Source organism: Notolepis coatsorum, assembly GCF_963971535.1.
Source record: "Notolepis coatsorum genome assembly, chromosome: 5".
Classification (NCBI taxonomy): domain Eukaryota; kingdom Metazoa; phylum Chordata; class Actinopteri; order Aulopiformes; family Paralepididae; genus Notolepis; species Notolepis coatsorum.
The window spans coordinates 83,453,724-83,476,681 of record NC_140169.1 but is presented as its reverse complement, the minus strand read 5'-3'; the positions used below and the strand labels follow the sequence as shown (position 1 = coordinate 83,476,681).

Sequence of the window (22,958 nt, the reverse complement as noted above, 5' to 3'; positions counted from 1 at the left end):
TCCAAGACACATGTGTGCAATAATAACCCAATTGATATCGGTTGGAATCGATAGGTATTAGGCCAAATTATCGGAATTATATAGGCAGGTGGTGTAGTGGTTACGTCATTGTTGTTTCTGGCCGGTCCACCTTGCTTGGAATCGCAATCGTCTTGTTTAAAACAAATAAAGCATGAACATTTGCATGGTGTACCTTTCTGTGTGTATTCATCCACAATCTATAGCTCAACATGAAACAATTTGCAATTAATCGTAAAATAATTACGTCAAATTTTATTTCAACCAAAAATGCTTAAACAATAACGTTAGTTATAGAAGGGAACTAATTTTGTGCAAAAATGGAAAGCTTGCCAATGTTCATGAGGCATAATTATTACAATAGCTGATGATCCATTTTCCCAATGATAAACCCCTAAACGGGTGGACCGTGCGGGCGGTCCAAAGTGACGTCAGACTACGTCACCTCCCTATGAACAATAGGGTCTAGGTTGACGACAACTGGCATTGTCCCTTTAATTATTAGTGATCTGGTTGTGTTTGCTGTTCAGATACAATGCAAAGCATAGAAATAAATATTGTCTCCCTTTAGTTTGCCATTTCAAAACTAGCAAGACTGGCGTAAGACACACTACTGAGTTTGGTCTCAACAGTAGCATTGTTACATTTACATAAGATAATTTCTAAATGTAACTTATTCAATATCTATAAAATTCAGAGCATTAACACTTTCAGTGCCGGCCATTAACATGGTAAAGCGTGGTTAAATGCCAGCACCCACTTCAATGATAGCGTTGTGAACGCATAATCTCTGTTTTAAATTATGGCTATGTGTCTAATCTGCCCGTCGTTTATCAATGACTTTGCAGTCAACATTGTCGAAACGGATCGTTTTTTAATCGCTTCATTTCCGTTTTATAGCATTTTGAAAAGCCCTCATTTTCAAGGAAAATATAAAGATTCCGTGATAAAAGGCATTTACTGGAATATTCTGGCATACACAAACGCGTTGAAATTTTTCGGCCTATTTATGAATCGTTTTCAAATAAACGCTAGATTATTGATAGTATATGTGTACTTATGCACGCTAGAAGCGGGCTGAAAAATCTATTCTCATTTCCTCATCAGCGATCACAGCCTCACACACGCATAGGGCAAACGCTTATATCTCTGTGAAAACAGCTCTGATTATCCTAAGACTGGTAAAATAAATTCCTTACCTCAGATCAGATGTTATCCAAAAAGATTATTCCAATTCCTGATCGCCATTCCAAATATCGATCACGCTTATTGATTACAGTGTTGGGTACTGTAAATACATAATCCACGCGTTTTCCGGGCCGGCGAGCACAATGGATTCTTCAGTTGGCTTGACGGAAAAGTAAAATGAGCAAGCTGGCCACCCCCCCTGCATCAGTGTAAAGTAATGGGGTGCAGTTACACAGAGAGAGACGATAGGGGGCATTATCTTCCCAATTGAGCTCAGAGAGTCTGCAACACTAACCCGATGCTTGATTGATGAAATATGAATTCAAATCGCCAATAAAAAAATATACGACAAACAAACGCTATATAGTGTTGGCGGGCACTCAAAGGTCGGCATGAACTAACGACAAAAAGCGTGGCTGGCATTCAAAGTGTTAATACCAGTCTATTTTCATATTCATTGATAAAACATGCCTATATTTGCTCCATCACATCTGGCAAATTTCCCTTCGTACCGCCTAGACGGCAACGCTGCTTATTTTTGCGACTTTCCATTGACTTTGTATGCATTCATACCGCTTCTAAATTAAGCTTTGCGTTGTATCTGAACTTACTGTTAGAATCACCGGACTGTGTATATGTTATATAGAATACTTTATTTGCCTGCTGATGTTTTGCATCCAAAAACCTTCCCATACACCACAATATAACAACACACAAATAACATATTATATAGCTTCATTAGCTTGTCACCACAGTGCTACTTTTGGCTATATGTTGATACACCTTCAGTGTCAGAACAGGTCATCACTGCTAGGAGTACTAAAACAGTCATTTGGGCTTGGTTCCTTCCTATGCGGTTCTGGGGGAAAAGGGAAGAATGATTCCCAGGTCTCAGAATCCCAAAGTGTTCAGTGTTCTGTACCAATACACACAGAAATAAACACTTTACATTGTTGCACTGTCATTTAACATCTTGTGGTACTTACTATGGAGAATAATCATCTGTTATAGAATAATATGGCTTAGTTGACCACTCCATTGCCCCTCCAATATAGACTGTTTCAACTTGGCAACAAAAACAAACAAATACTCTAGAACGGACTGCATTTGAATTCCTGTCAGCTATTGATATTCATAAACACTGCTACAGGAAATAAACGTGGCTTCAAGCTGTTCCCTAGCAACGCAGTTCTACTGAAACACTCTATCGGTCTACATTACACTCCACGTCTTCAAATCCATAGCAGGAATATTAAGATCCATGAAAAACGGTATTTAGGAATTTTCAAATGGGCAATTGTGGAGGTGGAAACTGTGTTTCGATGGTACGAGGCTTGGGGAGATGACCTGGGGCGCGTTCTTCCCTCCACACAGACAAGTTGGACGGCCTGGGCCACGGAGGCAAGCGGAAACGTGAAGATGTGGGAGGCCTGGACGACTTCCTCCAGCTGCCCGACGACTACGCCACTCGCATGTCGGAACCGGGAAAGAAACGGGTAAATTGCCATTGATTGATTTGGTCTTTAGTGAAAAGTATCCCGTTTCTTTTAGTTATCATGAGAAGATGTATTCATGTGGGAACGAGGGGAAAATGTGGAAAAAGGTCCTTGAGATGCTGAATGGAATAAGTATTATTGCGGCGTTTGTTTAGTTTCAGTTCACCCCTGAAACTGAAGACTGTAGTTTTGCATTACTATCCAGTATCCACACCATCTTTATGAAACCGCTATCTTGTGTGAACGATAGCATCTGGAGTTCAGATGAAATTGTGTTTTTCGATGTTTGCCCAGTTTCCTGCTCATGACACGACACCCCTTCGTTCTTATTCTTGTCCTAGGTCCGCTGGGCTGATCTGGAAGAACAGAAAGACGCAGAACGAAAGCGCGCGATCGGCTTTGTGGTGGGTCAAACGGACTGGGACAAGATCACGGACGAGAGCGGCCAGATAGCGCAAAGAGCTCTCAATCGCACAAAGTATTTTTAAGAAGATCCATCTCGACCCCCCCCCTTCATTGTCTTTTCTAGAAAGGTATGTATCCTGATTTTCTTGTTGTTGTAGCGAGTGTTCTAGATAGTTTCTGATGGGTAATTATATCCCCGAACGACAGTGTTATCGATCCCCCCCCGACCGCCACAGTGGCAGATCCTTCGTGTGAACACGATAACTCATTCTAACCTATAACTCCTAGAGGGAGAAGGCTACATGATTTTGATGTCCCCATGACCTTACCTCTGGCACCACTATCAAGCCAAACATTACATTGTCTAATTGGTGTATCTCAAATTACTTTCCATCAAACTTGACACATGTGTTTGCCTTGCCATAGCAAGGAGGCCTGTGAAGTCCTGAGTCATCTGGCCTCATCTATTCTCATAAAACTAAAAACATTAACTACTTCTCAATGGCATGGTCACAAAGGGTGGATTGAGATTTCAGGTCATTCTGGGATAATACCCGCTGTCGGCACATTTCTAGTTAAAAGTAGAAGAGTAAGAAGATCAGTTTGAAAGAGAACACTTTGAGTAGTTTGTATTTACCATTGAGATATTTTCCAAATGCTGCACTTGTAAGAACAGACTCAAGAAACATGCATTGTTAATCGTAACAATTGACTAATTGGTCATCAGGGTTCTAGTCAACTAAGACTAGCCAATTAGTGATTATTTTATGTTTACCTTTCATGCTAAATGACTCAATTCCTGTAAAATAATAAGCACAACTGTCATCACTATGATATTATCTGTAAGTAGACATAAGAATTTCTCTAGTCGAGGACAGAACTAATTGTTATCATGATGACAATAACATGTATTTTCAAACCTTTGTGCAACAAATATTGCCTGGCATACGGTTGTCGGTATGAATCAATAATCGTTTTCATGAATGATTCATCAGGGCTCTAGACATTTCTAATATAGTGCATTTCTTCTATGCAGTGAGACAATAATCCTGAGTTCCTGAGTTTTTGACAGCAAATCTAGACCTGAATTGTGTGCCACTATGTGGTAGACCTAGCACTTAGATTCATCTGTTGGCAGCATACTTTTTCAAATGTCTTTCTTTCTTTCTACAGGTATCTCGACTGTGCAACTGCTGTACCTTTTGTCAACTGTGGTGATACATCGAAGTTATATTGATTTGAAGTCGCGTAATGCTACTTCAAGAAATGAATTTGTTTATTTCAGTGCTCTTAGAATACAGCTTTATCTTGAGTTATTGATATTAACTGCTTTTCTTTCCTTTTTGTTGTTTAGTAGTTCAAGTTTCAAGTTATAGTAGTGTATAGTTTTGACGTTCCTTATAGTATCTAGTAATCATGTTCGCTTTGCTTATTGTTTTTTATATTGTACTCACTCTTATGTATTCCTGTTAACACTGTAACTTCTTAAGTCAAGGAACAATAAACATTTCACAAAAGTCTTTCATGATGTCCTGCTCATATACAGTACAACTGTACAGCTTGGTGTCATTTTCAGATTTCTTCCAGATTTGTGTGTCACAATGTCTTGTCTGTTGCTGCACACATTGTCTTATGGGGTATGGTCAGAATACAGGCTACTATGGCTGTCTTAAATACTTCGAAGCTTCGTTCGATGGGCATGGGATTCGAATATGAAAATAAAATTTGATTATTTAAAAGAAAAAGAAAATGTTTTTTTGTTGTTGTGCAAAATCAACTCTGCCTCTAACGCATTGACCGCCGGGCATTGTGCCCCTCTCATACCACTCTCTGCCACCACTCTAAGCCTATGGAGATGTTTACCTTCTTTGCAGGGCTATAACTTTTTAAATTGTATTGCTAAATTGACATTACTATGGCCCATTCAACATCGATTATCTTTCGTTCAGGATGTAGGAACATTATACTTTTTCATTCATAGATTCATACGAAAATACCGTCTAGAATATAAATATGTTTTTATCGTTTTCTGCAGTAATTCCTAGAACGCTAGTTATAGGCCTAAATGCATAATATAGATTATCGATTGCAGTTTATTCGTGATACAAGCTATATTAAAAAATCCAACTGAATACGATCCTAAACGTTATGACTCATCATGAACGGGGGGGGGTGGTGTCGTTTATAATTCCGTGATCGTCAATAAATGCTTTATGTAGTATGGGTGATATATTGATCAGAGCAGTTTGCATTAATAATAATAAACACTCACGCTGAAAATGACGTCAGCGTTTGTGTTCATTGTGCTGCTTTTATAAAGCCTCAAATGATGGCTTACAATATTTCATGAAAGCAAAGTGTTTTGTTTGTCTAAGATTTAAAAAGGTTTAAACTTTACAGCACTGACAAAGTTGAACAAAGTGCTGTACAAGTCTCACAACATAAAAAAAAAATTAATTATTTTAATTTTTTTTATCTTGAAGGTTCGAATTAAAATCGAATCTCGGCCCTGAAGCTTCGAATTCCAAAAAAAATTCGAAGGTCAGCCCTACAGGCTACCAAAGTCTGACCATGGTGAGGGGTTCTCTCGACTGTACTGGTGATGTGAGGTGTGTTTTCCACTCTTGACAACTTCTGTGATCCCTGTGAGGGCTAGAAATAATCAAATCACTTCTAGGATAATGATTTTTTTTTCACTGTATAATGTATTACTTGATGAGAGATATTTTTATTCATAACATTGCCCCCATCAACAAAGCAAGAGTGCTCACCCAATAGTTTGATACACATGACAGTGGTGGGTTAGTCATACGCTGAGGCCTTCATAATAAACATATAATCAGAATCAAGCATTTATGCAATATTATGAAACTGGACCTGAGACGACATTATTTCCACCACCGTCCGGCCCAGATGATCACTCAAAATCCTATTGATGGTAGTGATTAGCCTTGTAACTTTGCCCTCTTCTAGGATATGTGTGGATAGCTTTGTTGTAACTTTGCCCTCTTCTAGGATATGTGTGGATAGCCTTGTTGTAACCTTGCCCTCTTCTAGGATATGTGTGGATAGCCTTGTTGTAACCTTGCCCTCTTCTAGGATATGTGTGAATAGCCTTGTAACTTTGCCCTCTTCTAGGATATGTGTGGATAGCCTTGTTGTAACCTTGCCCTCTTCTAGGATATGTGTGAATAGCCTTGTTGTAACTTTGCCCTCTTCTAGGATATGTGTGGATAGCCTTGTTGTAACCTTGCCCTCTTCTAGGATATGTGTGGATAGCCTTGTTGTAACCTTGTCCTCGCCACTGGAGAGCCACTGTCGCGGAGTGGATTCTTAAAGGGGCACTCCACCTAAGAACAATGGTTGTTTATTACACACATGTTTCCAGAACTTAAGTATCCCAAAACTCTACAGTTTGGCACATTTACCCAGAAAGAGGATTGCTGTTTTATTCCCAACTACATCATTCCATCGCACTGTAATTAACACAACACAAAGATTAACTGTCTTCTGTTTACATCACTGGAAGACATTATTCAAACTTATTAACTCTTAATAATAATGTGAAACTAATTAATGTGCAAAGATGTGGAGTTTATGTGCATGATAATTTAAATGAGCATTGTATTATTTTATTGCTTGACCATTTAGTGCTTTTGTTTCCTGTATTTTGACCATACCTTGCTTGGATTTGGAACTACATCTTAAGAGGTGTCACTACCCAATTAGCCTAACTGCCTGATGGGGACATTTTGCTGATATGTGTATGATTCCGTATATGGCGGCCGTTAGCTAGCTAATGCTAGCAAGCTAACATTCGTTAGTTAATGCCTCAATAATCTGCTTTTGCGTTCTAGTTAGCTATTCATTTGGCTAACAATTTGCAGTTGGTAATATTTGCTCTGCTATCTGGATTAGCAAACATAATATCTCATTGTAAGCACAGTACAAATGTACTAGCACAGTGTGCTAGCTAGCCGGGTCCCGATTGAGCAGGAAGGACCTAATCTGGCAGTTACAATGTGAGCCCATTTAAATGTCATGACTCGATATGGACCACCCCATGTGACTAGAGCAGCAACATGTCCGCACAACCAGAAAAATCTATTCTCATTTGGGTCTCTGGGCTGAAGAAGTTCAAGAACCCTGGCTTCACCGTAATACTAAGTATCCAATGGAAACATTCAGGTGAAATATTTAAATTGACATTGTGTTTAATAATTTTGAATACATATTGGATGGATATCATAGTAGCATTGTACACAATTGTTGAATTGCAAGAATGATTCATATGTACCACCAACCACATGATCTATGTTAAGCAAATACAATGCAACGTTTGTGCTTTTTTACTTTTACAGGTTTACCAAAAAGAGGCTAGTAACAAGCCAATTGAAAATATAAACGAAATGAAATTAAACTGAAACAAAACTATTATATTGTACAGTCAGAAAGATATACCTGAAATGATTCCAATCTATACACAGACTGCAGTAATCTTTACAAAGTTAGTGGTTGCTTTATGGTCTGTGAGATGAATTTGAAGATTGCCACTGAATTAGTCAAACAGCTGTAATGGGTCAGAAATACATCAAAATGATGCACACATATCTGAAAGAGGAAAACAAAAAGCATTACATCAGTTCTGTAATGCTTCTCAATATGACCAAGAGAAAGCTCCTTTGTTTTTGTAGATGCAGTAACCCAACAGCTCTAGTAGTTTATATTGACATATCCTTTGTATCATCTATGCTTTGTGACTGGTGACAAAGTGCTGGTGACATTGCTCTCATGCGATGCAGATACTGAATTGATACAACTTCATCACAACTTGTTTGGTCAGCTACCAGCACTGCGGAAATGCCATGCTTGAGTGCTTAATATCTCAATGTAGTTGTATTCAAATTCAGTCAGCAGTTGACAAGGAATTTGATTGCAATATTGAGAGTATGTGAAGTACAATGGATGAAAATACATAGTACTTTATATTGTTTGGTTTTATCCCAGTTTAAGTGTTTGGTGTTGAAACCTCACAATACTTACAATTGCTGAAGTATTTGCAACGTAAAAACATTTTTATTTAGAATAAGAAGCAACAGCTGTTTGCTGTAATAATGGACACAGCCAGGAAAACCATGCAGTTTAAAGAGCAGCACCGAAGACTACTTGTTTGATGTATCAATGTGACGGCCAGGCATGACACCTAAACGGGACGGATCTCGGTGGTAAGTATGAAAAGAGCGAATACCGTCACAGCAGCAGTGTTTGCCATGTTGCCGCACCGATATATGCAATTAATTAATTAACCAGTGTATTTAATGTAGCGTTATACTGTATTGATGTATACAGTATTCATAATTGCATACCTAAATAAATATGTTTTTATATTTGTCATGTTATATAATGGAATGGACAGTAAGAGAGAGAAAAAAAAGCCTTGTGAATATTAAAAAACGTCTTCTCATGTCGTATGGATTTCTTGCGTTGTGTGTTTACTGAAGATTGAAGAACATACAGGTGTGTTTTTAAATCCATAAAACACACCTGTATTCTGTTGCGCCGTGTACCTTGTTGACATGTTTTGGAGGAAATTAAGAATGAAATTAATCTGTATTGTTGCTATGTTAATCGATATAGCAAAAATACATGTTTTTTTTTCTTCTCAACTGCACTGTCCCGTTACGTTTTAAAACGTGGTTCCCGATGTCTGCGTTGACCAAAAAAAGAAAAGTTAAGCGTACTGCCTTTATACTATCGTTTCTCGTGGCATGTACATTTGGAACATAAAAAAAAGCCCTGGGACGAACTAAGGTCCTGTCCAGGGGTATGGTTTTTCATTAACCTCCTACATCTACTTTTCAGATAAAACGTCTGTATTTAGAATGCGATCAAGGCATAATAAAGTAGTATCTATCCATGCATGAAGAACATATTGCACATGTTTACGGAATTCTAAGACGATGTACCTTAAAAACTATGATGAGAAGCGTTCATGTGCCTTCACACGACTCTTATGTAAAAGCTGGACTCTTGAAGTCAGCCGGTATATCACTGTCCAGTTTACTTATAACCTTGTAGATTGCCTTCTTCCATGATGGGTCGCTGTCTTTGCCCATGGAAATTGCAGTGTAGAACTCTCTCAGTGTAATCTCAGCCACTTTGAGAAATCTACCAGGGACCTGTGGGACAAAGGGAAGGGAGAGAAAAGTCTTGTAAACCTACCTGATAAGTGTCTGTGACAGGGAGGGAATGGGTCAAATTAGGAAATGTACTTCCTATAAGGGGGCTTCTTTTGCAACGCCGCAATTTGTTGACACTGATTTTGGGGGCGGGTGGGAATTATGTATCCAAATTATGACTTTCATACTGTACAATAAGTACAAATTCTAATTTCATGGGCATTTTATGAAGCTAACCCCTGAGCCCATGTTAGTTTTCTACCTTGTGTGAGTGAGAAGGATACAGAGGTATATAGTACATTTGTGATATTCAGAACCGCCCATGTCTCATTAAGGTAAGTCACAAGTGTAAACCTGGCAAAGGAGCATAGTGTCATCTATATTGACCAACCACACCTGACCAAGTCCCTTCATTACAGGAAACAAATGTTGGATCGAATAAGTGCAACCCTGCTCCTTTTCGTTGCTCTATTTACCCTTTGTGAAACTGCAGTTGTCTTTCCATCCCTGGAATTCATGAAGTCCCTATACTGTAATATTAGAATGATATGATGCATTGACACTGGGGGGCAAAAAAGCTCTTTAAGATGTGGAATCGGATTATACAAACTATTTGAATCTGATTGATTCAAGGGTGAGAGGACTTGTCAACACGAAAAAATATGTATCTTAAAAATGTCACTATTTTGACATTAATAGCTGTTGGCGTTACAGTGACGGGAGTTAATTACTGCCACTAGATGAAACACTGAGGTACAGTGATAAAACAATCTAGTGACTGGAGTTAATTACTGCCACTAGATGAAACACTGAGGTACAGTGATAAAACAATCTAGTGGCGGTAATTGTGCTGAGTGGTCATTTGTGTTTTATTGGGGGATTGTCAGTTTTTGGCCAAGATGCAAAGCCACAAGTAATCATTATTTTCCACCTTAAACGTTGTTTATAAACCTATCCTAACCGTAACCATTCTCACTACCTACACATTTAAAATACATTTTTTTTAAATGTTCTTCCAGGCCCATGGGATCAAGCATCTCTTCTGTCTTAATCCTACTGGGAACAACCCTGGGGGCCATCTTTATCAAACAACTCAGAATCAGGATGTTTGATCTGGTGTGACGTACAAGGGAGTGTTCATATAGCCCAGTCGTTTCCAAGGGACCCACATCTTAAGAATAAGTATTCATACGACCCAGAACTGGATGTGGCAAATTGTCTGAGCTAATAAGACAGTTTTATGAGTAGTAAAAACGTTCACCAATGCAATTATGTCTTCCCGCCTCACCATTTTCTTTCCTGGCTGGAGGAGACCCTGTTTATTCATTCAATACTAAACATTTGTACAGTATACTCTAACTGAAATTTAGCACATCACACACATGCACAAATGTAGTTTTTGTTATGTCTTCATGATTTTTTTTTTTTTTTAAATATCTTTTTTGTATGGAGGGGTTCATGAGTCAACCTCGGGGCTGTGAAACACAAACCAGAATGCCATGGACACAACAATTATAGAACTTGTACTTGCTCTCAAAAATTGTGAATTGCACTGTTTTAAATATGTAGAAAACCTTTGCCTAATTCCCCATCTGCTAAATTTGGCACCTAGCATTAGAGCATTAACATATGTTCATGAATAAATAAACAAGCCCAATCAAATGAGCAACATACCATTAAGTGACATCATTTTGGGGGCAGCTTCAAAGCTAGCACTATAGATAAATCCCAAACCCTGAATTCCAGTCTTACTGTCAACCAGCCAATCGTATACAGCTGGATTTTCATGATTTATTATTAGCCATCATCACTTGTTTAGCAAACCCAGGTTATAGCTAACATTAGCTAGATTGCTTCATAGCTATAACATTAACAGTTCAGGTACCATCGGAACATACTCACTTAGGTGGTCTGTATGGCAGCCAGTAATGAATGAACTTGTAAAAATGCCTGTCCTATCACAAAATTTACTTGTAAAAAGGCCTGGCCTATCACAAAATGAACTTGTAAAAAGGCCTATCACTAAATTAACTTGTAAAAAGGCCTATCACAAAATTAACTTGTAAAAAGGCCTATCAGGCCTGGCCTATCTCAAAGTTTGCTTGTAAAAAGTCCTGGCCGGGTGGCGCAGCGGACTAAACGCCTGCCCACCACCACAGAGACAGTGGGATCGAATCCAGCTGTGGTGCTTCCGGGTTGGCCGACCGTCCATACTAACACAATTGGCAGTGTTAGAGGGTGGGAAACCCGGCGAGGGTGGGTCCTGGTTGTTGTAAACAGCGACTCCTACAGTTCGGTCAGGACGCCTGCACAGCAAGGGGAGGATCTAAGAGAGGTAGTGTGACCTTCCACACGTTACACTCTCCCAGTGAGAGTCTGCGCTGCCAGGTGAGAAGAAGCGGTGGGCTGGGTACACATGTGTCGGAGGAAGCATGTGATGGTCTCCGCCCTCCCGGACCGACGGTAGGGGGTAGAGTGCGCAACGACCAGGAAGGGGATTGGGAATTGACATAACGACTAACATTGGGATGGGAGAAAAACGGAAAGAAAGGAAGAAGATAATAAAAAAATCACTAAATTAACTTGTAAAAAGGCCTGGCCTATCGCTAAATTAACTTGTAAAAAGGCCTATCGCAAAATGAACATGTAAAAAGGCCCATCACAAAATGAACTTGTAAAAAGGCCTATCACAAAATGAACTTGTAAAAAGGACTGTCTTAACACAGAATTAACTTGTAAAAAGGCCTATCGCAAAATGAACTTGTAAAAAGGCCTATCGCAAAATGAACTTGTACAAAGGCCTGCCCTATCGCAAAATTAAATTGTAAAAAGGCCTGTCCTATCACAAAATTAACTTTTAAAAAGGCCTATCACAAAATGAACTGGTAAAAAGGCCTATTGCTAAATTAACTTGTAATATCACAAAATGAACTTGTAAAAAGGCCCATCACAAAATTAACTTGTAAAAAGGCCCATCACAAAATGAACATGTAAAAAGGCCCATCACAAAATGAACTTGTAAAAAGGCCCATCACAAAATGAACTTGTAAAAAAGCCCATCACAAAATGAACTTGTAAAAAGGCCTGTCCTATCACAAAATGAACTTGTAAAAAGGCCCATCACAAAATTAACTTGTAAAAAGGCCTGTCCTATCCCAAAATGAACTTGTAAAAAGGCCTACCCTATCACAAAATGAACTTGTAAAGAGGCCTGTTGCAAAATCAACTTGTAAAAAGTATCACAAAATTAACTTGTAAAAAGGCCTATCACAGAATGAACTTGTAAAAAGGCCTATCACAAAATGAACTTGTAAAAAGGCCTGCCCTATCGCAAAATTAAATTGTAAAAAGGCCTGTCCTATCACAGAATTAACTTGTAAAAAGGACTGTCCTATCCCAAAATGAACTTTTAAAAAGGCCTGCCCTATCACAGAATGAACTTGTAAAAAGGCCTGCCCTATCACAAAATGAACATGTAAAAAGGCCCATCGCAAAATGAACTTGTAAAAAGGCCCATCGCAAAATGAACTTGTAAAAAGGCCCATCACAAAATGAACTTGTAAAAAGGCCTGTCCTATCCCAAAATGAACTTGTAAAAAGGCCCATCACAAAATGAACTTGTAAAAAGGCCTGTCCTATCCCAAAATGAACTTGTAAAAAGGCCTGCCCTATCTCAAAATGAACTTGTAAAGAGGCCTGTTGCAAAATCAACTTGTAAAAAGGCCTGGCCTATCACAGAATGAACTTGTAAAAAGGCCTGCCCTATCGCAAAATTAAATTGTAAAAATACCTGTCCTATCACAGAATTAACTTGTAAAAAGGACTGTCCTATCCCAAAATGAACTTTTAAAAAGGCCTGCCCTATCACAAAATGAACTTGTAAAAAGGCCCATCGCAAAATCAACTTGTAAAAAGGCCCATCGCAAAATGAACATGTAAAAAGGCCCATCACAAAATGAACATGTAAAAAGGCCCATCACAAAATGAACTTGTAAAAAGGCCCATCACAAAATGAACTTGTAAAAAGGACTGTCCTATCACAAAATGAACTTGTAAAAAGGCCCATCGCAAAATGAACTTGTAAAAAGGCCTATCGCAAAATGAACTTGTAAAAAGGCCCATCGCAAAATGAACATGTAAAAAGGCCCATCACAAAATGAACATGTAAAAAGGCCCATCACAAAATGAACATGTAAAAAGGCCCATCACAAAATGAACTTGTAAAAAGGACTGTCCTATCCCAAAATGAACTTGTAAAAAGGCCCATCACAAAATGAACTTGTAAAAAGGCCTGCCCTATCACAAAATGAACTTGTAAAGAGGCCTGTTGCAAAATGAACATGTAAAAAGGCCCATCACAAAATGAACTTGTAAAAAGGACTGTCCTATCCCAAAATGAACTTGTAAAAAGGCCTGCCCTATCACAAAATGAACTTGTAAAGAGGCCTGTTGCAAAATCAACTTGTAAAAAGGCCTATCACAAAATGAACGGGTAAAAAGGCCTATCACAAAATGAACTTGTAAAAAGGACTGTCCTATCACAGAATGAACTTGTAAAAAGGCCTATCGCTAAATGAACTTGTAAAAAGGCCCATCGCAAAATGAACTTGTAAAAAGGCCCATCGCAAAATGAACATGTAAAAAGGCCCATCACAAAATGAACTTTTAAAAAGGCCTGTCCTATCACAGAATGAACTTGTAAAAAGGCCTATCGCTAAATGAACTTGTAAAAAGGCCCATCGCAAAATGAACTTGTAAAAAGGCCCATCGCAAAATGAACATGTAAAAAGGACTGTCCTATCCCAAAATGAACTTGTAAAAAGGCCTGCCCTATCACAAAATGAACTTGTAAAGAGGCCTGTTGCAAAATCAACTTGTAAAAAGGCCTATCACAAAATGAACGGGTAAAAAGGCCTATCACAAAATGAACTTGTAAAAAGGACTGTCCTATCACAGAATGAACTTGTAAAAAGGCCTATCGCTAAATGAACATGTAAAAAGGCCTATCGCAAAATGAACATGTAAAAAGGCCCATCACAAAATGAACTTTTAAAAAGGCCTGTCCTATCACAAAATGAACTTGTAAAAAGGCCTGTCCTATCCCAAAATGAACATGTAAAAAGGCCCATCACAGAATGAACTTGTAAAAAGACCTATCGCTAAATGAACTTGTAAAAAGGCCCATCACAAAATGAACTTTTAAAAAGGCCTGTCCTATCACAAAATGAACTTGTAAAAAGGCCTATCGCAAAATGAACATGTAAAAAGGCCCATCACAAAATGAACTTGTAAAAAGGCCTGCCCTATCACAGAATGAACTGGTAAAAAGGTCTATCACAAAATGAACTTGTAAAAGGCCTATCACAAAACGAACTTGTAAAAAGGCCTGCCCTATCACAACATTTACTTGTAAGAAGGCCTGCCCTATCACAAAATGAACTGGTAAAAAGGCCTATCGCTAAATTAACTTGTAAAAATGCCTATCACAAAATTAACTTGTTTGCCTTCGGCTTGGGCCGGCCGTCGTACTGGCTCATTTGGCAGAGTCAGCGGGTGGGAAGTCTATGGGTGGGGATTGGACGTTGTGGACAACAACCCTTACAGGTCGGTTGGGAGACACCTGCACAGCAGAGACAGGAAGTGACGGGGGTAGTGTGACAAAATGTATTTTATGCCTTGTTTTATTGAGTTTGTTTTTAGTGTTTTTACTGTGTTTTTATGTTTTCCATCGAGGACCACTTTGGAAATAAGTGTTTTAAGTGCAATCCTCTGGAGTGCCGGGTCATGATACTTCAATGTTATGTATGATACTTGTAATTTTCCTAATAAAATAAAATCAAATATGTTGAATACAGGTAAGAAACCATGTTTGCAAAACCAATATGGAGCATTATGCAATATGTGTGTTGGCTATCTCTTAACACATTCTCTGCCACGCTTATATCCATCAATGTTTGATCTCTGCCACCACTTTAAGTCTATGGAGATGTTCACCTTTGCAGGGCTATAACTTTTTATGTGATGTGGATCGAGGCGATCCAGTTCCGTTTTGTATAATACTAATATACGCCCAAATCATGTGGATTATTGAGTTATGGCAACGATCCATATCCACGGTGTGTGTCTTGAGTCCCGCGACGATAAACGAGTGGCCGGACGGAATTAGGGGACGGACCGAGCTGCAACGGGCATTTCCGGTTTGGCAACTCGCCGATCAGCCACCAGGTGGCAGTATTGAAGCGTTGCAGAGTTGTGCTGAGTCCCGCAGCATCTGACAAGGCTCCGTGAGTGGAATATGAATACCATGGCGAAAATACGAAATATGATCAGAATAGCGTTGTAGGCCGTGATCTGGCAGAATTCGCATGAACTTGAAACCCGTCTTAAGCCGTTTCCGGCGGAGAAAGTGTTAAGCTGTAGCCCTATTTTCAGAAATTTTATAACACCATGTTACAATTGCGGGGCTAGAGACTCACTGGGCTCATTCAGCACCATCTTGAGATCAAGTGTACAAATCTAAGCCAAATGAATAAAGGGAAGATGATTAAACAGAAGGATTTGTAGATACAGTAATAAATTATAATCAATTTTAATTATAAATTCATATTTGACCTTGAACTTGGCCTTATTATGGCCAAATCATACATCTATGGATAGGGAAAAGGCTCCTCTTTCCAATGGCAGTGTTAAATCTGCATTTCCTTGCGGTTTTACGATACAAAAATAGATATAATTAGCATTTTTCCTAAACATTCTTATTTTCGGTAAATCTTATAAAACACTGGTAAAAATTTAAATATACACTTTGACTGCTATTTTGACAGGGTTAAGGTCTTTACTCTTGGATACATTTGAGGGGGAAAAAACACCACCTCTTAACATCCAATGGCCCACATGTGGGCCCTCTTGAGGATGATTCGCGACGCGCCACTTTGCTGACCTCTAGCGGCTCGGGTGTGCATTTCTTTTAATACAATATATAGATAGAATGAAAGCCCTATTTGTTGCCTGTCGATTGCCCTTTCAGGTGACGAGATCCGTTGAGCAGTTCTTGAGTTACTTGCCGATATGCGAGGCGTGTGCCAAAGTACACATTACCACTCCCGGGGCTCTAGCTCCGTCAATCATTTGGCGATCTCGAAGAATTTTGCACAGGGTTGTAGCCAATGAGTGTGGCTTTCCAATGATGCCCCGCATGGGGATCTAATATGGTCTGTATTGATCGATTTATGATAAAAACAGCAGGGTCCCCTTATAAGGGGACCTTACAGCTTAACATGTTGGTGTTGGTGCTATAGATACATGTGTATGTAGAGTAATCATTTATATATAAAAAGAAATAAAAAAAATCCACTGAGCTTTTAGAAAGGTGTGTAATAAAAGTATTGCTTTTCTTCCCCCCCCCCCCAAATATATTAATGTTAGCAGGTCCAAAATGAATGTTGTTTACATGTATCCCCTCCCTACTTCCATTTCCCCACATGCAACATCTAGTGGCTGATATTTATTGCACCTTTAAGGTCCACTGGACCTTAGCGGTGTAGCAGTTGAAGGGCTCAAGTAATGACCTTATCTACATGTGAATAGTCCAGTGACGACTGACGGGACCCCCCCCTGACCAGACATATCTGCCCACAGCTTGCTTATAAATGAAGTTGGGTTTATCAGGCTGTGTTTCCTACATGCTAAAATCATTACATACAAATATTTTTTAAATGTTTATTTAAAAGAAAAGAAAAAAAATATATGCCATAAAAAGTGTAAAGTGAATCGACTTAATTTCCCAGATTACAGTTCCACTCTTCCACAAATCCATCAACCGCCATCAGGTTGTGCAAGAAGGAAGTTGTGGGTCAGTGCAGAATCATCTAAATGTAATATACTACTAATTATCAGTGCAGAAACTATTGAGCCAGAAAGGCCAGTTCCATCGGAGCCCTATAATTAACTTAACTGACAACAGGGTGAGGGCAGAGTCTCGTAATCCTCTTTTGATCAATGTTTACCTGTCGGCTACCTGCAGCAATCATATATCAGCACTCCTGAGGTAACCGACAAAGACATATCAAGGGTCCGTACTGCTGAAACCTCAGGGGTCAGATAACTTTATTATACCCAGGCAGGGAAAACAGGGCAGTTGTCAAACCGCACCGACTGACTGTTGGATCAGCTACTAAGTAATCTCTGACTCTTATATATAGACAGGTATTTCATTATTCCACATCAGGCTTGGGTGTGAAGAAGTGGCTAATCTAGTCCACAGGTGTACTGCTATTCTGTTCATTAATGAACCATACATATTGTTATAACCTGCATTGCTTTTGCCCTTTTCGTACTCTGCATTGCTTTATGTCTATTTTACTGCTGTTGAGCACTTTGGACTACAATTCTTGTATGAAAGGTGCTATACAAATAAAGTTGTTTATTCTTATTTATATCAGCAATTTCCAACAGGAGCTTCTGTGTCTGATTACTTACCAAGGCACTTTTAATAGGTTGATTCATTTTGGCCCGACAGACAAAACTGATGTCCTAGTCTGAGAAACTTGATACATGCAGATCCAGCCCATGGCTCAAACAGTATTTGAAAATAATTCTCAGCATTTGTTTAAACCCTTTCAGACATGTTTTCTCCAAATTTGATATTGGAAATGCACAACTCTCATCGCTTTTTTAATTACCAATTATCATCATTAGAATGTTCTAAATTCTATCTCACATTGTGAGATTGCAGACGTGAAAGGGTTAACCTGCACGGATTCGCCAGATTAGGACAAACCAGATAGCCATACAAACAACATACTGTATACTACTAGTCTGATCTGCCCGTTCTATTGTTCTATGTGGTAAACCCCACCCATCTGGTACTGCAAGCTGTAAAACAACACACTAGAAGTGATTTTGAGGGTATAATGTATACTAAGCATGTGTTTATTTATTTATTTACAGGTTTATAAACCTGTTTATGAAGGCCCTGCGGCCAAAACGCTTTAAAAATGGTATTTACCCAGGGTAGATTCACTGAGCATGTACTATATATAATATATAGTACACTATATATATTTATTTGTTCTGCTATGACCCGCTTCACACTGCTACAAACATTCACACAACTAGTCTTCTATTTACACTTCAACTGTGTGTGTTGAGGGAGAGCAGTGTTACGTGTTCACTTCTCCAGCTCAGGATCCAGCTTGTGACCTCGTGGCTACAAGCCCAGCTTCTCTTAATCTTTCGGATACCATTGTGCAGTTGTCGTCCTCGATGAATAACTTCAAATTATGTGCCTTTGACATATTGACACAAATTGCCTCTTACAATTATGTACAAACACCATTTGACCTATAGGTCAGTCTAGATATCATGTATTCTTCTCAACATATGAATGGGAAATGTGCACTGAGCAGTTTGAGTACAATGGTCAAGGGTTCCCACAGACATTGCAAAATGAAATTCAAGGACTTTAAAGTACTTTTCCAAGCACTATTTTATTTTAAAGGGGTATTTAAAAGGATACAATTCACTTTTAAATGCTGTTTTTATAGGAAAACCCCATTTCCGACAAATAGACTTTAAATAAAAAAAAAAGTATATTTCTTTATCAGAAATGTTATCATGGATGAACAAAACTTTCAATGTGAATGGTTGATTTGAATTCCAAGGACTTAAAACTCTTCGGCGACTCTGATATCGCGGGCGCGATAGAATGACGTCGTTGTTTGACGTGGTCTGCCTGGGAAATGTAGTCAATTTCCGGGTTTTTTTCGACGTGGAATTATGACGTGGCCTTGAAACTACACGCTACTTTTTATTTGGTGACCTTGTTAAAAAATGGGCTGTTTTCAAAGAATTCCAGGCCTTGGTTTTTTTTTTTTTTGCTAAAAAATCAAGCACTTCAAGGACCTTGTGTGAACCCTGAATGGTTTAAGAAATCCATTCATCGGATTCCAAAGAACTGTCCTTTCAATATGCTGCGTTGAACAATTATGCAAATGATTGTTTCTGCTGTGTAATCTTTTGTTTCCATAATCCTATGGATTAAACCCTTTCAGACATGCTTTTTAACAGGACGACGCCCATCTGCTTTAGAATCCCGTTCCTTTTCATTATTTCTGACTTGATTTAAAATGTGTACATCAAAGCAATTTACATTTGTGTTTTTATGTCACACTGGGCTTAAAGTTGCCCTATGTGTTTACGTCTGTAGACCATATTTAGTTTACTAAACATATTTATGTAATTCTTTAGAATTATTATATCTTCTGTTATCATGAATCAAAGGAAAAACATTTTGAGGTGTGGTGAACCAAATGTAAGCCTAGAAGATACTTATTTCTACTAATTGAGTAGAAAATCCAAAGCAATGCCATTGTAAAATAAAGTAGGTAGGTAGCTTTCTATTTGGTGACTCAGTTATCCTTGGACAGTTCATTTAGTCATTCAAATATACCATAAACATGTTCACTTCTCTGAGTTTCTCTCCCACAACGGGGTTCCCACAGGGTCTTAAAAAGTCTTAGGCCTTCAAAAAGTCTTAAGTTCAAGTTTCTTTAATAGTTGTCATACAGAAGTACAGAATACTTTTATACAAAATGCTTCTTACTGTTACGCCCCAGAGACTGTGCTAGACAAGATAAGTATGAAATAAAATAAAGTAGCATGTAAAAAGAAGTAAAAATAGAGGTCACAGTGTTCAGTATAGACATATGTACAATGTTCGATGTAAGGGTCTTAAATACGATTTCGATAGGTCTTAAACATTTATTGGATTAGGAAGTTACTTCTATGTTCTCTGTATCATGCTTAAATGTGTTTGGTGGAAATGTCCGGGCTGCAAACTAAGCTGTACGGTAATAGCAATACCCCCCCCCCCCCCAACAAGTCATATAGAATAACTTTTCATAGTCATTTTCTTTCATACCTTTTTGCCAGTATGGCTGTGAAATAGGTATACAATTCTATTCAATTCAAAAGTCTTAAATGTAACTTGTTGAAGCTTGCAGGGACCTTTTACAACCCTTTTCACTGCAGACGACCCTGCATCTCTGATGGCTCTGAGGGAAACGCATGGGGACTATGTGTAACTGAGGGATATATGCAGAACGACACATTTCAATTTCAAGCTGTGGAAGTGGGTAGATTCCAAGGTACACCAGAGGAGGAGCGGTTGTGTGTTCTCTGTGATCTGGGAGTGGTGGAGGATGAATTTCATTTTGTTTTTCACTGCCCCTTGTACACCGACTTGAGGGTTTTATTTGAGAAAGTTCAATTTGTAAATCCGGATTTGTTTTTCCAGTCTGAGAGTTGTATGTTGAGTTTTTTTTTTTTTTTGGGGGGGGGGGGGTTCAGTTTTGCAGGATTTTTGGAGAAGGCATGGCACTTGAGACAAAACACATTATATCTTATATAATTTTATATTAATTCCTCTTGTTTCTTTGAAGTACATTGTTTACAGCTTATGTTTTATGTTGTTTTATTTTTTGTGGCCATCTTGGTCTATATACTTATTGTTAAGTATACTATATACTTATTGTTTTATGTGTCTTGTAAGCCCATATGGGCTGGGCATACATCTGTATGTAAGACACAAAAAAAATCAATGTACATCACCTGGAAGTCATTGGCTTTGTTGTAGTGCATGTCGAGAGCCCTGAACAGTTCTGATTCTCTGCCCACCGACAGGTCTCTCACGTGGGCCACACCTTCCGCGACGGCGTGCCGGGCGTACTTCTCCGTCTGGATGTAGTAGAACTCTCTGAAGTTACTGAACCACTTGATGAGCTGGGAGGTGATGCAGCGTGTGAACTGGGCAGACGGGAGAGAGAGAGAGGTCGGTAAGGCGGTGCAATGTTTCAAGGTAATTATTATGCTTCTTAATACAGGAATGAGCATTAATGTTTTTATGATTGTATTTGATTGTGTGTGAGAGAGAAGTGTGGGGGAGGGGGAATGTTTTGGCTTTTAAAGTGTGATTTCAATGTATGATAATAATTAATTACAATAAAGTGTTTTTTCAACCACAACCTCAATGTATTGTCTTCATTTGTACACTTTTGCCTCAGAAATGTGTATACTTTTACAGAAATTCAATGTTCAAGTTATAATTACTTTTGATAATCATAATACTGTAGTATGCTTCACCATGATTTTGATTATTATATATCTGTAGTGACATAATTAGTCAACCCATCATATTCATTGCATCTATGCATTAGTGGTGTAAGAATACACACATTTTTAGATTCTATACAAATAAAAATGTTGAGGTCACACATTTTCAATTCGCAGGTTTAAATGTTTGACTATTTGTGTTGATGTATTCACAGAGCTTGAATTATAGATTATATACACTACACAGCTTAGTTATTAATCAGTCATTTCAAAGCCATAAACGATGACAAAGAGCCTTAAACATTATGCTAATGGAGGAGCTATTACCATAACACCAGCTAAACTGAGAGAAGGATAATTAGAGAAGAGAATTAGAGGAGAAATGTCGAAACAGTTCCGATACACTGTATTGAAGGTGCGTTTCTTTCGATTCTGTGTTAAGATCATAGCACCCCTGCTGTGCATTCTCACCTGCACGTCACGGAAATATGTTTTCAACACCGTTGAACTGGGATACCGGCTGAAGAAGAACATGAGCTTTGCTTTGCTCAGATGGTTAGAGGTCAGTCCCTCCTGAATACAACAGCGTTAAGGATTGAATGAAAATGAATATGAATTGAAAATGGGGGACCCTGATGGAAACAAGACAAACGTCTTTCTCAGGTCTGCATCCCCTTAACAATTGTATGTATTGAGCCGTACTGTATTGTACCCATTCTGCAATCTGTTAAATAAAGTTTTCATTCATTCATTCAAGGATACAATACACATGTATTTACTATAGGGATGCACTGATAATGGTGTGGGACATCGGTTGGATACCAGCTTAAAACAGGGTACGGAGAAGTTCCCCAATACTAAAATCTGATACCAAGATCATGTTTAAAATGTAAATGTACGTAAAAATGTAAATGTAAAAAAAAAAAACATGCCAGAATTCAAAGCAAAGTGACTTGATGGGCTGCATTTTTTTTACACACAGAAACATGTTAGATCTCTCTAACGGAGAATAATGTATTATATCAATATATTTTGTCCAATGACCCCAAACTGATGGTCTAAGTCTATACTGTAAAGGTGATGGGTCGGATCTGCCAATACTGAACATGTAGGACTCTGTGACTCTGTATCGATGGTGAAAAGGTGGTATCGGTGCATCGCTACTTCTTACACAAACAAAGGGATGAAATTCTATCAGTAAGAAACCTCACGGTTCATTTTATTCAAATCCCCAATATTCCTTGAAAAACACATCCTCCCCCCTGCGATCATTAGTACACAATGGAGGAACAGGTTTTTCTTTAGAGTTCGCAAGATCAAAGGAGGATGTTATTGGAAGTCTCCGTGAGTCATTGTCCCTTTTTTTAAAAGAGAACATTATGTGTTAATCAACTGACTTCCTGTGCTCAACATGTTGGCAGTGATGACCAGGTTTGCAGGAATGGAACACCTTGTTACTTGACACGTGAGCGGTGAGCCTCAGAAGTGAATGCAGAAGTTGTTTTATAAAGGTACATCATTATTTGCATGCACCACAGACTCGAGAGATCCAAAGGATTTC

At 38.6% G+C, this 22,958-nt stretch overlaps 1 protein-coding gene across 1 annotated transcript in view; it reads left to right on the top strand.

The window, feature by feature from the left end:
* The window catches only part of ylpm1 (YLP motif containing 1), a 158,709-nt gene that overhangs the window by 54,037 nt on the left and 81,714 nt on the right, over positions 1-22,958 (top strand). Inside the window, exons 21-22 of the mRNA XM_084314157.1 lie at positions 2,581-2,702; positions 3,044-3,186. Coding sequence (XP_084170283.1) covers positions 2,581-2,702; positions 3,044-3,186 — 265 coding nt within the window. The remainder of the gene's footprint in view (positions 1-2,580; positions 2,703-3,043; positions 3,187-22,958) is intronic.